This window comes from Oncorhynchus mykiss, chromosome 8, assembly GCF_057628025.1.
Source record: "Oncorhynchus mykiss isolate SJ-2025 chromosome 8, ASM5762802v1, whole genome shotgun sequence".
Lineage (NCBI taxonomy): Eukaryota > Metazoa > Chordata > Actinopteri > Salmoniformes > Salmonidae > Oncorhynchus > Oncorhynchus mykiss.
The window spans coordinates 73,113,600-73,129,504 of NC_143029.1; the positions used below are offsets into that span (position 1 = coordinate 73,113,600).

Sequence of the window (15,905 nt, forward strand, 5' to 3'; positions counted from 1 at the left end):
CTCATCTTTCACTTATACCCTCATCCTGGTCCCACTGTCTCAATCTTTGGCCTCCCTCCCTCCCCCTCTTATTTTTACTAGATCCTTTCTTTGCAGTGACTCCCTATTGGGGGAGAGAAGGGGTGAGGCAAGGCTACACCTCACTAAAGCCAACAATGCCAGTTCCCTTACCCGGCCACACTAAACTGAACTAAAAGTCAGGAACATAACCCTTTCAGTCAGTACAGAGTCAGATAATGCATGCTCTCCCTCTCTCCCCCCTCCACCCCTACCTTACTGTAGGTATCCCTACCCTAGTTATTCCATCTCTGACTTTTGCCATTTGACCACTACCAGTGTACTTACCACAGCTTGCCCTGCTCCCATTACCTATACTTATAATAGCCCTAGTTAAACTTTTATCCTTACTCTAGCTTTAACCCAACCCAAATTTACCGTATTCAATCTTGTGGCACAGCTCTAAACTTCCTTACCTTTGAGACCCTTGTACTAACCACTGTACTTTTCACAGTCTCCTTTTCTTTTAACTTTACCTCTCCCTTCTCCCCTAACCTTAGCCCCCTCCTGCTCCAATCTACGTTCATCCCTTCCCCAGCTCCCCTTTCTCTTACCTCTACCTTCTCCCCTAACCCCAGCCCTGTCCTTTTCTCTAACCAAGCTCAACCCTGACCCCAGCCTTCCTACATCCTCCCTCACTCTAACCTCTCCCATCTCCCCCTACCCCAGCTACTGTGGTAGCCACCGCTGGGCTCCAGGCTCTGGGCAGCAGAGCAGGCTGTGTGTCAGTTAGTAGCGCCCCTTGTCTTCTCCCTCCCCCTGCTAGGTAGTGACTAACCCTGTCCACCAGAGAAATGAGCCTCTGCCCGTCTGCGTCATGGAGATGCCCAAGCACGCCACCTATCCCGTGTGGGTGCCCGAATGGCAGGCCGAGCGGGAGTTTCAGCTCATGACCTTCTGAGGAGCAGCAAGTGGGAGGGCGGGAGTGCCAGGGAGGGGCGGAAGAGAGGTCGAGGGGGAGGGGGGTCGACGACTCACCGTATCCCAAATGACACTTCAAGAGCAAGGAAGACATTGCCATTTTTACAATACAAGAGAAAAACCTAAATAGTTTTGTTTACCAAGCATTCACTTTAAGACTACACCTTTTCACCTTGTTTTTTCATCAATCTCAGTTCAGAGGACCGCTTGAGGACACAGAATTATTTACACGCCGTACACAATACAGTAGTCCTGAACATCTCTCTCTGGCCACACATAGTTACAAAGACAGTATTATAAAACCTGCAATGCCACCTCTTCTAATCATAGTAGTGGGTAACTGTGATCCCTAACCGTTTTTTATTCAGTTGGGGAGTTGTGGTCAAGATAGAGACACAGCCTTAACATCATGGGTTTTACGACACAAGAGTGTCTATTTCTCTCTCAACCCTTTTGATTTCACATTCCTTTTCCTTTTGTGGGCATTTTGACCAGATAGACCTTTCAAAAGCACCCAAACCAATTAGAAACAACACTGTGGCTAACTTTGCAGTCATATTCATGAAACCACTTGTACTCACAGTTTTGCTAGTTAGAATATTCAGACACCTTTTCCCAAAATATTTCACTTTGGTTTATTTCACTTTGGAGATTTAAGTAATATGATCATACAGTGCCTTGCGAAAGTATTCGGCCCCCTTGAACTTTGCGACCTTTTGCCACATTTCAGGCTTTAAACGTAAAGATATAAAACTGGAACGACATTTATTGGATATTTCAAACTTTTTTAACAAATCAAAAACTGAAAAATTGGGCGTGCAAAATTATTCAGCCCCTTTACTTTCAGTGCAGCAAACTCTCTCCAGAAGTTCAGTGAGGATCTCTGAATGATCCAATGTTGACCTAAATGACTAATGATGATAAATACAATCCACCTGTGTGTAATCAAGTCTCCGTATAAATGCACCTGCACTGTGATAGTCTCAGAGGTCTGTTAAAAGCGCAGCGAGCATCATGAAGAACAAGGAACACACCAGGCAGGTCCGAGATACTGTTGTGAAGAAGTTTAAAGCCGGATTTGGATACAAAAAGATTTCCCAAGCTTTAAACATCCCAAGGAGCACTGTGCAAGCGATAATATTGAAATGGAAGGAGTATCAGACCACTGCAAATCTACCAAGACCTGGCCGTCCCTCTAAACTTTCAGCTCATACAAGGAGAAGACTGATCAGAGATGCAGCCAAGAGGTCCATGATCACTCTGGATGAACTGCAGAGATCTACAGCTGAGGTGGGAGACTCTGTCCATAGGACAACAATCAGTCATATATTGCACAAATCTGGCCTTTATGGAAGAGTGGCAAGAAGAAAGCCATTTCTTAAAGATATCCATAAAGAGTGTCGTTTAAAGTTTGCCACAAGCCACCTGGGAGACACACCAAACATGTGGAAGAAGGTGCTCTGGTCAGATGAAACCAAAATTGAACTTTTTGGCAACAATGCAAAACGTTATGTTTGGCGTAAAAGCAACACAGCTCATCACAGCTGAACACACCATCCCCACTGTCAAACATGGTGGTGGCAGCATCATGGTTTGGGCCTGCTTTTCTTCAGCAGGGACAGGGAAGATGGTTAAAATTGATGGGAAGATGGATGGAGCCAAATACAGGACCATTCTGGAAGAAAACCTGATGGAGTCTGCAAAAGACCTGAGACTGGGACGGAGATTTGTCTTCCAACAAGACAATGATCCAAAACATAAAGCAAAATCTACAATGGAATGGTTCAAAAATAAACATATCCAGGTGTTAGAATGGCCAAGTCAAAGTCCAGACCTGAATCCAATCGAGAATCTGTGGAAAGAACTGAAAACTGCTGTTCACAAATGCTCTCCATCCAACCTCACTGAGCTCGAGCTGTTTTGCAAGGAGGAATGGGAAAAAATTTCAGTCTCTCGATGTGCAAAACTGATAGAGACATACCCCAAGCGACTTACAGCTGTAATCGCAGCAAAAGGTGGCGCTACAAAGTATTAACTTAAGGGGGCTGAATAATTTTGCACGCCCAATTTTTCAGTTTTTGATTTGTTAAAAAAGTTTGAAATATCCAATAAATGTCGTTCCACTTCATGATTGTGTCCCACTTGTTGTTGATTCTTCAAAAAAAAAATACAGTTTTATATCTTTATGTTTGAAGCCTGAAATGTGGCAAAAGGTCGCAAAGTTCAAGGGGGCCGAATACTTTCGCAAGGCACTGTAGCTCTATGATACATCATAAAGCACAATTTATTACTCTTCTCCATCGCTAGTCAAAGGTCACTGAGCGAAAAGGTAGAATACCACAGTGATGACTTAATCTTCTCTGTATCCCAGTGCACAGTCTGATGATGCCATGCTGTCTGTCCACATTTTGTAGCTTTTGGGATAAATTCAAAGTACTTCAGATATCCCCATACTGATTATACAAGTAAAATAAATTTGTATTGGTCACATGCAAATGGTTAGTATATGTCATAAGCATTTCGCTACACTCGCAATAACATCTGCTAACCATGTGTATATGACCAATAACATTTTATTTGATTTTGATTTGTCTAATCAGTATTTGGGATATCTGAAGGGCTTTGACGTCATCTCAAAAGCAACAAAAAAACAATTTTATTACAAATATGAATATCATTGATTTAAGTTACTAACTATATATTTATTGGTCACTGGGCACCATTTTAATATTTTAATTTGCTGAAATAGGCTACCTTGAAAACATTTGGACATTTAGCTTTATAGTGCATTGCAAATTGACAGGTGACTCTGCCTCTATTGGAGCTTTTGATAATAGTTTTAGGGTGATTTTATTTCTCAAAGGTCCTAAAAGCTTTACTCAGAAAGATGTTGGTTTATCCACCATGTCTTTTTTTACCACCAGTCAGTTCAGTCAAACCAGCCATAGTCATCAATCACCCTCAACCCACTTCTGTCATGACTAATAATGGCCACTAGGTGTCAGCTGAGTACACAGAAATCCTTTCCTAGTGCTTCCATGGTTTAGTAACCACATCAATAGGTTTGAGGCATTTTTGTTCTTTCTTTATTTTCATAAACATTGTCATGACGAATTGAAGAGTACCTTTTTGCATACTCCCCCCCCCCATTTTGTCACATCTAAACCTCATAGCCTTCAACTCTCATGTATAATTGTCAGCCATTTTGTTGACATGTTTTTAGTTCCTTTCATTACTTTTGTACGTTTTACTGGATATACACCCTTAAGGAAAAAAATTAAAAAACGCTCTGGAATGTTTTTTCTTTTCGATATTTGCAGATTTCTGCTACTGTTCCCAACCTTTCTTCATCAAAAAGGGCTTTCTAACTCCTTCCGCATTAGAAGAGCTCTGTGGTATCAAAAATCAAACCGCATTGCACCCCTAAATGAGTTGTCCCTCTGGCCTGTCATTCCCAATAAGGAGGAGTAATGCCTAGGGACTAGAGCATTAAAATAGTTTTTGCTGCTTAACCCTATTGTCCCCTTTGCATCCTGGGTAATGCATCCTGGGTAATACATGATGCACTATGGAAACCATACAGCTTTGTGACAAGACAACAAGTAACGTTGGACGTTTGGGAGTCAGTTCATGCTCAAAGTGAAAAACGGTCATATTCACACACTCTGGAGTGTGACAGAATGTAGGGACTCTTTTCGGCTGGAAATGCCCCCCCGTTCTTATACCCCACCTCCGTACTTCAAACTTTCCACCCATACAAACAGTCTGTGTACAGTTAAGTCACGCTTGGAATTATGATTCAACCACTCAAAGGACACTTCCTCTTACATGACATCACTTCCCTCTTACATGACATCACTTCTCTCTTACATGACATCAAACTGCTTTTTGCCATAAAACGAGGACTCGAGGGAAGGTTGCAAAATTCCGTCAACCTTCAATAAATTCCCTGGTTTTCCCAGAATCACGGTTGGATGATTCCAGAATCAGGAGATAATAAGCAGGAAATCCAGAAATCTCCAACCAGGATTTCTAGAAAACCAGAGAATTTATTCAAAGTTCCCAGAATTCTGCAACCCTAACTAGAGGTGTGAAGTACGTTCAGTTGTTGACTTCCCTCTTTCTTTTTATTGTTTTGTTTTTTTTTCATTTCTCTTTCTTTTCAAGGAAAGTCTTGAATGGACTTGAATATGTGGTCAACTTAAATAAGGGTATGTTAGGGGTGATGTTGGATAGTTTTATGAAGGCCTTCATAAAAATAAGAGTAGGGCGTCAGGGAGAAGTGGTATCATACAGAATAATGAATAACGAATGGCAAATGGATTGCACCGACTTGTATGAATGTAGTTTCTATTTATTTAATTTGACTATGATTTTGGAATTATTCATTTCTCTATTCTTTATTATTGATATTTATTTACTTGTTTTCTTCTTTATTAATTTATTTCAATTTGGGTTTGGTATGAAGATTATGAACTTATTCCATAATCGCTTTTATATCATTTAGGTATTGAAAAATATAAGACTGCTGTATATCTTGTATTGTATTTACAATGGTACTCTATAGAAAGTATATGATATACATATGAAATATATCAAAAATAAAAAAAGATGCCTTTATTGTCCATCCTATATTTTGTGGGAACTGAAATGTTTGGCTCATTATGTTGATCTTATTTGAAAGTGAAACCTGTGACTTAATTTGTATGGTGTCTGTATAGAAACAAAAATTATCTGAATAAAACAATAAAATGTTGAAAATGATAAACCAGAGTTGGTTTACTTGAACTCAGACTCTACCTCTCTCCATTGGTGACTGATTGGGCATCCCTTCATCCTGTTCTGAGTGAGATCATAATAGTCTTGTCTGTTGGTTATGAGTGACATTTCCTGTTCTTCACCTGTTAGTCTGTGCTTTGGGGATCTTCTGTGTCTAAGTACTCTGTTTGTCATAACATGGGATAATACTGTATGTTCACTGCTTGACTATTTTCCCTGCACAGTCTGTCATTTGAAATGTCATGTATTTGCAGCAGGTGTTGGTGAAATGTGCTGCTGCACCTGTTCACTGATGGGTTCCACTGTTGTTTATAATGAACATGTTTAACAGCACCTGTACTTCTAACCCTAACACTGTGGATGATTTGAAATGCATTTTCCCACCTGGTGTTTCAACAGGAATTTCACAGGTTTAAGGTTGGGAGGAAAAGCAATATGAAATTCCTATTTGATAACTTTCTTTGTCCGTCTTGTATAATAACCTTCTCTCCCCCTAACCTGCCTTTTCTACTTTTTATTGCATTACAACTTGACTTGTCAATGGATCTATGCAAAAAGCCCCTGCTGGCCTTAGAAACTTGATTTGGGACTGATCTGGAAGGGCCCACTGTGGGCCTGAGAGAGGGGTGTTCCTCTCAGATCTGGAAGGGTCCACTGTGGGCCTAACAGCGGGATGGATCTCCCATGGGTTTACAGGACTGAGTCATGACTCAATGTGGTCTTTTGGTCTACTGCCTATTTATTAAGTGTTGAGATGTTTCTTATGTTCTGTTCTGGTCTGTTCTTTTGTTATTACTGCACGCACGTTGATGTTCCCGCTGTATGTTACGCTGGTCTGCTTGTTTGTTTAGCTTTTTGTTGTTGTTGAGAATTTTGTTTTGCGATGTTGAGTCCGCCCCCCCAAACCCCTCTCCAGACACACACGATCCACACACCCCAACCTCCAAACATTCTTACCTCTGACCCCCATGCTCACCTTGATACACGCACCTCACTCAATTCCCACCCCATCGCCATGGTTTGTTGCTGTGACTGACTGACTGACTCTCTTGTTTCCTTGCAGTCACGGAAAGCCAACAGTGAACAGGCAAAGAACACTGACAGTAAAACAGATAGCATAGGCAGTGGAAGGGCCATACCCATCAAACAGGTGAGTGCCTCTCTCTACTACTACACTAGTCATAGGTTGTGTCTGAAATCACACCATATTCCCTATATAGTTCACAACTTTTGCCAATGGCCCTGGTCAAGAGTAGTGCACTATGTAGGGAATAGGGTGTCGCTTTTGGCACAACAATAGTTTTCACGTAAGTATAGCACATTCACTGTGTAAGTAGCACATTTCTGCCCATTAGTGCATATATACACATTAATATTTGATACAACATTAGGAATAAGAGAAACCAGTAGTGCTAAGGGTTCACAGAATTACATGAAAAAGAACATCAGAATTTTCTTGCACGGATATCAAGACATACACATCATAATCTTTAGATTATGTCCTTACTGGATGTATAGATGTCAGGTTGGATGGGTTCAAAGATTTAGACTATTAGGCACTATTGGCCAAAGCAGTTGTCAAATGTTATGCAATCATATTCTGGTATGTTTAGGTGTCACATATTGACAAGGTATTATTTTCAGCATTAGAGATTTCTCTGGCAATGTAGCTTGTAATGCCTCTCCGAATGTTGTGGTATGTTATATATCCATCAGACATATTTTATGTTACTTTTTCGTGTTATTAGAAAAAAAAACTAACTTTGTTGTCTCTTCATTTTACAAGAAAATGCAAGCGTCTAAATCTGATCATCATAGTTTACTAGTCCCCAAAAATCTATTTCAAAAACACTATGAGCAAATATAACATTGCATTAAAACACTTAAAGCGGTCATGTGTAAGAATCATGAGCCTGGGCATGTAACCAAGCTTCAAATATAGTTTGAATTCTACAGTCTTTAATATTAATTTCCCTTTCTTTTTAGAAGTGCAGGAGAATAACACTTCACATTGAGTATGGGTAATTTGTTTTAAGGGTATAACTTTGAACCAGGATGAGGAGTCATTGACACATGCATTATTCTCTGCTGATTGTATGAGGGCTTTTAGAAAGGGTCAGCATCCTTATCCTAGAATTATCCTTCTGAACCAGGAATTATGGGAATGGTCAGTGTACACTTAATTTTAAACGTGATAGGCCAAGTATTCCCTGCTGTTCAGGAAGCTGTCCTCATTTCTGGACATTTAGAAAGAATACAAGTATAAAATCAACGAAACACATGGGAAATATTGGCAAATGGAGAAAAAACTTTGAATTTCCATTTGTTCCCAATGAGAACTGTAACTAGAAAAGTGCATTTCTTAAAGAAAGTGTGGTGTGCTTGCTAGCTTTTTTAGGGTGTGCTTGCTAGTATTTAGGGTTTTGACATTTTAATTGACTGATTGGATAGCATCAACTAGCTTAAACATGTGAGCATTGGTTTGGTGTCTCTAGCTTAAACTGATTGGATAGCATCAACTAGCTTAAACATGTGAGCATTGGTTTGGTGTCTCTAGCTTAAACTAATTGGATAGCATCAACTAGCTTAAACATGTGAGCATTGGTTTGGTGTCTCTAGCTTAAACTGATTGGATAGCATCAACTAGCTTAAACATGTGAGCATTGGTTTGGTGTCTCTAGCTTGAACGGTTCAAGAGTTACCGTTTCTGGATGATTTTATGCAACTGTATGCAAATTTATATAGATAAAGTTGATACAAGTTCAAGAATTTGAAGTTAGGATAGCCTGAACATGAGAAAGTTGGTTTGGTGTCTCTAGCTTAAACTGATTGGATAGCATCCGCTAGCTTGAACATGTGAGCATTGGTTTGGTGTCTCTAGCTTGAACGGTTCAAGAGTTACCATTTCTGGGTTATTTTATGCTAATTTATATAGTTATAGTTGATAAAGATTTGAATGAATTTGAAGTTAGGATAGCCTGAATGTTTTATAGTTGGGCTTGTAGCTTTATTGGCTGAGGAGCAGGACCGTGTATTTGTATGTTAATTTATGCTAATTTAAAATGTTTATGGTGCAAAAATATGTATGGTATTGAAATTATTTTGACAAGCAATCTAAGTAGGGTCAGTCTGAATATGCCAATGTTGGTTTGGTTTCAATAGCTTAAAATGTGTAAGAGCAGTGGCAAATTCAAATACTTCCCATTCAAGCCTATTATCAACACTTAATATTTTATAGTTCAAAAAGTATTAATGGTTTTAAAAAGTATTTGACAAGCGCACGATTCCAGACCGGTCTGCACATTTTAAAGTTTGAATTGCGTTTCTGACCAAAACGCTTGAAGACTAGGTACGTTACGGTCTAAACTGTCACCATGTAAAGCATGAAGCACACAGAGAATCTCACTGCCGGTAGGTACTTATCACGCTGGGAGGCCGTTCCTTCTCTTGCTAGAACACAAGTGGTATCTGCTGCTTGCCGACCCAGTATTGAAGAACCTGCCGTTTCTACTTGTAGAATCACAATGCTTGTTAGTGGCCAACAACTTGATTTTGAGCCAATCAGAGAGCATGAACCCCCACATTGGGGATCCAACAAGAGTGACAGCAAAAAGTTTTTAAAAAGACAGCATTTTATCCATACATCCACGGTTAAATGTCACGAGCCAGTCACACTTCATATCCAGTGTACTGTACGCTATGGGATGGTATCTAGTTAAGTGCACATACGCAATGCACACAACACTAAATACTTTCTCCAAACTAGCTAACCACTGTAACTAGTATTGTATTAAAATTACATCACAATGGATTAGTTTACATGAAACAGCTGCCTGTGTTAGCAGCCGAGTTTGTGCAGTGTCCTTAGCTAGCCAGCTATTTTGTGTTAGCTAGCGAATATGCTAACATTAGCTAGCTCGCTAAACATTTGGCTGTGGGCTGGCACTGGCACTATTGGATTATGGAGAGTGAATTAAATTGTTTCTTCATCATCTGTGGCCATCTGGCTAGTATCAACAAGGGATTTCTACAAAATAGCAACATTAGCACAGCTAGTTAGCTAACATTTGGAATCTACAGTGCCTTCAGAATGTATTCATACCCTTAGACTTATTTAATATTTTGTTGTGTTACAGCCTGAATTCAAAATTGATTAAATATATGTTTTTATCACCCATCTACACACAATACCCCATAATGACAAAGTGACATGTAAAATAAAATAAAAGCATTTTTTTAATTGAAATACAGAATTAACTAATTTACATAGTCACACCCCTGAGTCAATACTTTGTAGAAGCACATTTGGTGGTGATTAGTCTTTTTGGGTAAGTCTCTTAGCTATGTCAAGTTGATTGTTGATCATTGCTAGACAGCCATTTTCAAGTCTTGCCATAGATTATCAAGATGATTTAAGTCAAAACTGTAACTAGATCACTCAAGAATGTTCAATGATGTCTTGGTAAGCAACTCCAGTCTATATTTAAGCAATAAGGCACAAGGGGGTATGGTATATGGCCAATATACCACGGCTAAGGGCTGTTCTTAGGCACAACGCATCATGGAGGCCCTAGACACAGCCCTTAGCCGTGGTATATTGGCCATACACCACAAACCGATGAGGTGCCTTATTGCTATTATAAACTGGTTAGCAACGTAATAAGAGCAGTAAAAATAAATGTTTTGTCACACCGTGTTGTACGGTCTGATATACCACGGCTGTCAGCCAATCAGCATTCAGGGCTCGAACCGCCCAGTTTATAATTGGTCTTGTACTTTAGGTTATTGTCCTGCTGAAAGGTACATTCATTTCCTTGTGTCTGATGGAAAGCAGGTTTTCCTCTAGGGTTTTTCTTATGCTTATAGCTTTATTACGTTTCTTTTATCCTAAAAACCTCCCTGGTCCTTGCCGATGAAAAGCATACCCATAACATAATGCAGCCACCACCATACTTGTACTCTATGCTTTTCATCTGCAAGGACTAGGGAGGTTTTTAGGATAAAATAAACATAATAAAGCTATAAGCATAAGGATTTGTTGTATTTGATTTGCCACAAACCCAAGACTTTGTATTCAGGACAAAAAGTTCATTTCTTTGCCACATTCTTTGCAGTATTACTTAAGTGCCTTGTTGCAAACAGGATGCATGTTTTGGAATATTTTTTATTCTGTACAGACTTCCTTCTTTTCACTTTGCCATTTAGGTTAGTATTGTGGAGTAACTACAATGATTTTGATCCATCCTCAGTTTTCTCCTATCACAACAATTCAACTCTAACTGTTTTACAAAATTCAAAAGGCACTCGCACATCTGAGCAATCTTATTTGCAGGTGCATGGCAACAATTGAACAAGATGAAGGAAAAAGGAAACCACACACTGCTCTTGTAGTATCACTGATCTTTAATAAGCTTATTAAAGATCAGTGATACTATCAAGAGCAGTGTGCTGTTTCCTTTTTCCTTCAACTCTAACTGTTTTAAAATCACCATTGTCCTCTTGGTGAAATCCCTGAGAGGTTTCCTTATTCTTCGGCAACTGAGTTAGAAAGGATGCCTGTATCTTTGTTGTGGCTGGGTGTATTGATACACCATCCAAAGCCTTATTAATAACCTCACCATGCTCAAAGGGATATTCAGCTTCTCATTCTTTTTTTGTACACATCTACCAATCGGTGCCTTTCTTTGTGAGGCATTGAAAAACCTCCCTGGTCTTTGTGGTTGAATCTATGCTTGAAATTCACTACTGATTGAGGGACTTCACAGATCTGTAACACAGCAACACACGTGGACATACATTTCCAAACAACACTACTGCCACCTTCTGGTTTGGAGTATTTAACAAGGCTGAGTGGATGACGGCTTCAAATTCTTTGCTGTGTGAACACAAAAGAGGTGGACTGCTAACACTGTTCAGAGGTGCTAAGTGCTGTCGGCATGCAAACGTTTGACAATCTTACCGGTATGTCTGAGCTATAAATCTATGGCTGTTTTATTTCCATTGAAATGCATTGGAAGCTCATTTGAAATATTGCTGTAGTACATAAAGTATAAATGCTATGAAAAATGTTTTCTCAAGAAATCTAGATTGGGGCAAGTCGGCATGTTTAAAAGTTGGTTTGGTGTTAATCTCTTAAACTGTAGATCGGGCCAAAGAAATCAAATTATAATATCCTTATGTAAGAAATCTAAAGCAAAGCACACCTAATGATCAGCAAAATTCTCCTCCATATCAGTGACCAGGTTTAAATCAGGTTTAATGGGATTAGGCCACCAGGGCCAAGTGAGAGGGAGGTCAGTTGACAGAGATCTTAAAGAACCCCCACCCCCTAAACATACATAGTTACTGTAAGCTCTCCCATTGATTCCTCCCTATCTGATTATGGCCTGAAGTATGGCCACTTCCCTGGGTGGGTATCATAGCATCTTCAGACAATAAGATAAGACCAGCTCCCGTCCCATGATCTACCCAGGCAGGGCAGGGGGGGGTGTATTAAGAGTAGCTGATGTCCTGACCTGGCCAGTGAAATGCACAATCAGGAAGATCAAAGTGCCAATGTGAGCTTAATTACCCCCTATTGGGCAAATTACACACTGCCTGCCACCCCTCCCCTACCCCTCCTCCTCCCCTCCCTCTGTCCACCCCGACCCCCCATATGTAAAAATGGTAAATAAGGGCAACAATGCACTCACTGCCGAGGAGCTGTCGACATTAGGCTTTTCTTCTTGCCCTCTCTCTTCTCTCTATTCCCCCCTTTCCCAAACCCCACTTCTCTTTCTTCTGTTCTCCTCCGGCTGGCTGTCACAAAGGCCCGGGCTATCACTCAGCCACCGTGGCAGGATGCAGATTTTTTTCCAGGAGCGTGACAATGGAAAGGGAAGATACTATCTCCTCTGTGTAGATATGACAATTGTCTGGACACGGAGAGCGCGTCTGGCGATCGGCCTGTCTCCTTATGTCGCACAGCCTGAACATGGTGATCATGGTTGAGTGTGTGTGAGTGGGAGAGAGAGAGGGAGGGAGGGAAGGAAGGAGAAACAGAAGGTGAAACGCAATAAAAAAAATTACGTCTGTTCACGGCATGCCCCCATTCACTCTATTACTGCCATGATAAAATAAAACTATTTGCTTTAAGTGATCAATTCATTCTTCTAATATTTTAAAATTATTACTAAATTATTCTCATTGTGTTCAATTTCATAATATATTATAGAGGATTCAATTGTTTTTATTTTGCTATCTTTTCTGACAGGTCAATTAGTTAAAATGAATTGGTTGTGTAAAAAGTTCCTATATTGGACTAATACGGACTAATATTAATCCTCCCAGTATTATTATCGATCTTTTCAAACCAGTGATGAATTTGTGTTGGTCCACTGATTACATGTATAGATTTCTGTCTGGTTCAATAAGGACAGGAGATGTGTAACATTATTTGTGTGTAGAACATGCATTACACCGTTGCCAGAGGCCTTGTGACAGCGCCATTTACTTCAGAAGATCATAAAGCCATTAAAATGTGTTTTCAGTTATTTTATAGACCAAATCATAGAAAAAATAGTTTGTGCACACTTAGATCAATGCCAGTCTTAGTCATTTAATAGGCCAAGCTTTCAGTCACAAAGACAAAATCATGAAGAGTATGGGTGTGAAAGAGCAGGTTTCGCACAAGCTAATATAAAGATGTTTACAAAATCCATCTTTGAAATGTCACTAATAACAGCAGCATGTAATTGTATGTGGTTATCAAACTTCAAGACAAGACATTCAAAAAAAACCTCTTGATAGTGATGATTAAAGGCCTGCTGGGGCCCTCTAATAGGGTGGTTATGGGTGTGTTTAGCAAAGCTTAAATCAAATCAAAGTTTATTGGTCGCTTACACAGATTTGCAGATGTTATTGCATGTGCAGCGAAATGCTTGTGTTTTTAGCTTATGATACTGGGTGGAGGCCGGCTAGTGGTGACTTTTGAACAGTCTGATGGCGTGGAGATAGAAGCTGTTTATTAGTCTCTCAGTTCCAGCTTTGATGCACCTCTACTGTTTCCACCTTCTAGATGGTAGCCGGGTGAACAGGCCGTGGCTCGGGTAACTGAGGTCTTTGATGATCTTCTTGGCCTTCCTGTGACACTGTGTGCTGTAGATTTCCTGGAGGGAAGACAGTGTGCCCCCGGTGATGCGTTGGGCTGACCACACCACCCTCTGGAGAGCCCTGCGGTTGTGGGCGGTGCAGTTGCCATAGAAGGCGGTGATAGTCTGACAGAATTCTCTTGATGGTGCATCTGTAGAAATTGGTGAGGGTCTTAGAGGCCAAGCTGAATTAGTTCAGCCTCCTGAGGTTGAAGAGGCGCTGTTGCGGTCCTTAGTAATGTGCACGCTAAGGAACTTGAAGCTTTTGACCCTCTCCATTGCGTCCCTGTCGATGGTAATGGGGGTGTGCTCTCTCTGCTGTCTCCTGTAGTCCACAATCAGCTCCTTCATTTTGTTGAGGGAGAGGTTATTTTCCTGGCACAACTCCTCCAGGGCCCTCACCTCCTCCCAGTAGGCTGTCTCGTTGTTGTTGCTAATCATGCCTACCACTGTTTTGTCGAAAGCAAACTTGATGATTGAGTTGGAGACTTGCATGGCCACACAGTCATGGGTGAACGGGTAGTACAAGGGGGCTGAGCACCACCCTTATGGGGCCCCCGTGTTGAATATCAGTGTGGAGGAGGTTTTGTTGCCTTCCTTCACCACCTGGGGTCAACCCCTCAGGAAGTCCAGGACCCAGTTACACAGGGAGGGGTTAAGACCCAGGGTGGAGGGCAATATGGTGTCGAAGACTGAGCTGTAGTCGATGAACAGCTGTTGGGGTGGTATGCGTATTGTAGTGGGTCTAGGGTGTCAGGTAAGGTGGAGGTGATATGATCCTTAACTTGCCTCTCAAAGCAATTCATGATGACAGAAGTATGTGCTACGGGGCTATAGTCATTTAGTTCAGTTACCTTCGCTTTCTTGGGTATAGGAACAATGGTTGACATCTTGAAGCAAGTGGGGAAAACAGACTGGGATATGGAGAGATTGAATATGTTCGTTCACACTCCAGCCAGCTGGTCTGCACATGCTCTGAGAACTCATCTTGGGTTGCCGTTTGGGCAGGTAGCCTTGTGATGGTTAAAACTTTTAAATGACTTACTCACATAGGCCACGGAGAACAACAGCACACAGTCCTTGTGAGCGGCCGTCGGCGGCTTGATGTTGTTTTCCCCGAAGCTGGTGAAGGTGTTTAGCTTGTCCAGGAGCGAGATGTCGGTGTCCACGAGGTGCCTGGCTTTCCCTTTATAATCTGTGATTGTCTTGAGTCCCTTGCACATACAGTACGTCTCATGTCTAAGCCATTGAATTGTGAATCCACTTCGTCCCTGTACTGTCGTTTCGTTCTTTGATTGCCTTAGGGAGGTCATGGCTGGTCTGTTTGTAGACCTCCATGTTCCCAGTCACCTTGCCATGGTTAAATGTGATGGTTCGCGCTTTCAGTTTTGCTGTTTTTGGTTTGGATAAGTTCCAATCGTCACAGTGGGAACAACATCCTCTATGCACTTCCTGATGAACCCATTCACCGAGTCAATGTATACGTCAATGCTATTCTCCGAAGCTACCGAGAACATTTCCCAGTCCTCGTGACCAAAACCATCTTGAAGTATAGATTCCAATTGGTCAGACCAATGTTGCACAGTCCTTACGACGGGTGCTTCCTGCTTAAGTTTCTGCCTATAGGTGGGGAGGAGCCGAATGGAAGTGTGATCTGATTTGTCGAAGGGAGGGTGGGGGAGGGACTTGTAACCATCCCGGAAGGGAGAGTAGCAATGATCCAGAGTCCTCGATGCACGTGTAGCACAGGAGATGTGTTGATAGAATTTCAGTAGCGTTATCCTCAGATGTCCTTTATTTAAGTTCCCAGCTACTATAAATGCTGCCTCAGCAGGGTATAGAGCTCCTCTCTCTGGGCATACAGAGGCTGTCCTGGGGCCCCAGCATGAGGAAGCTGGGGCCAGGTCCAGATCAAGGCAGGAGGACCGGGGCCAGGATTAGGATGATAGTCGGCCCCCAGGCTGGTCCCTGGGTCACCAAGGGTCAGGCCCTTCCTGATGTGTTAATCAGGATTATACA

At 41.3% G+C, this 15,905-nt stretch overlaps 1 protein-coding gene across 6 annotated transcripts in view; it reads left to right on the forward strand.

The window, feature by feature from the left end:
• LOC110530474 (arf-GAP with GTPase, ANK repeat and PH domain-containing protein 3) overlaps positions 1 to 15,905 on the forward strand; it is a 299,837-nt gene that overhangs the window by 208,159 nt on the left and 75,773 nt on the right. For 4 of the 6 annotated variants that reach the window (XR_016482590.1, XR_016482589.1, XM_036986120.2 and 1 more), the window contains exon 9: positions 6,821 to 6,907. Coding sequence is in view for 4 of the 6 variants with exons in the window: in XM_036986120.2 (XP_036842015.2) it covers positions 6,821 to 6,907 (87 nt within the window). In the remaining 2 variants the exon portion in view is untranslated. Of the gene's footprint in view, positions 1 to 81; positions 1,803 to 6,820; positions 6,908 to 15,905 lie in introns of those variants that run through there. The other 2 variants (XM_090182495.1, XM_090182494.1) reach the window with 2 other exon arrangements.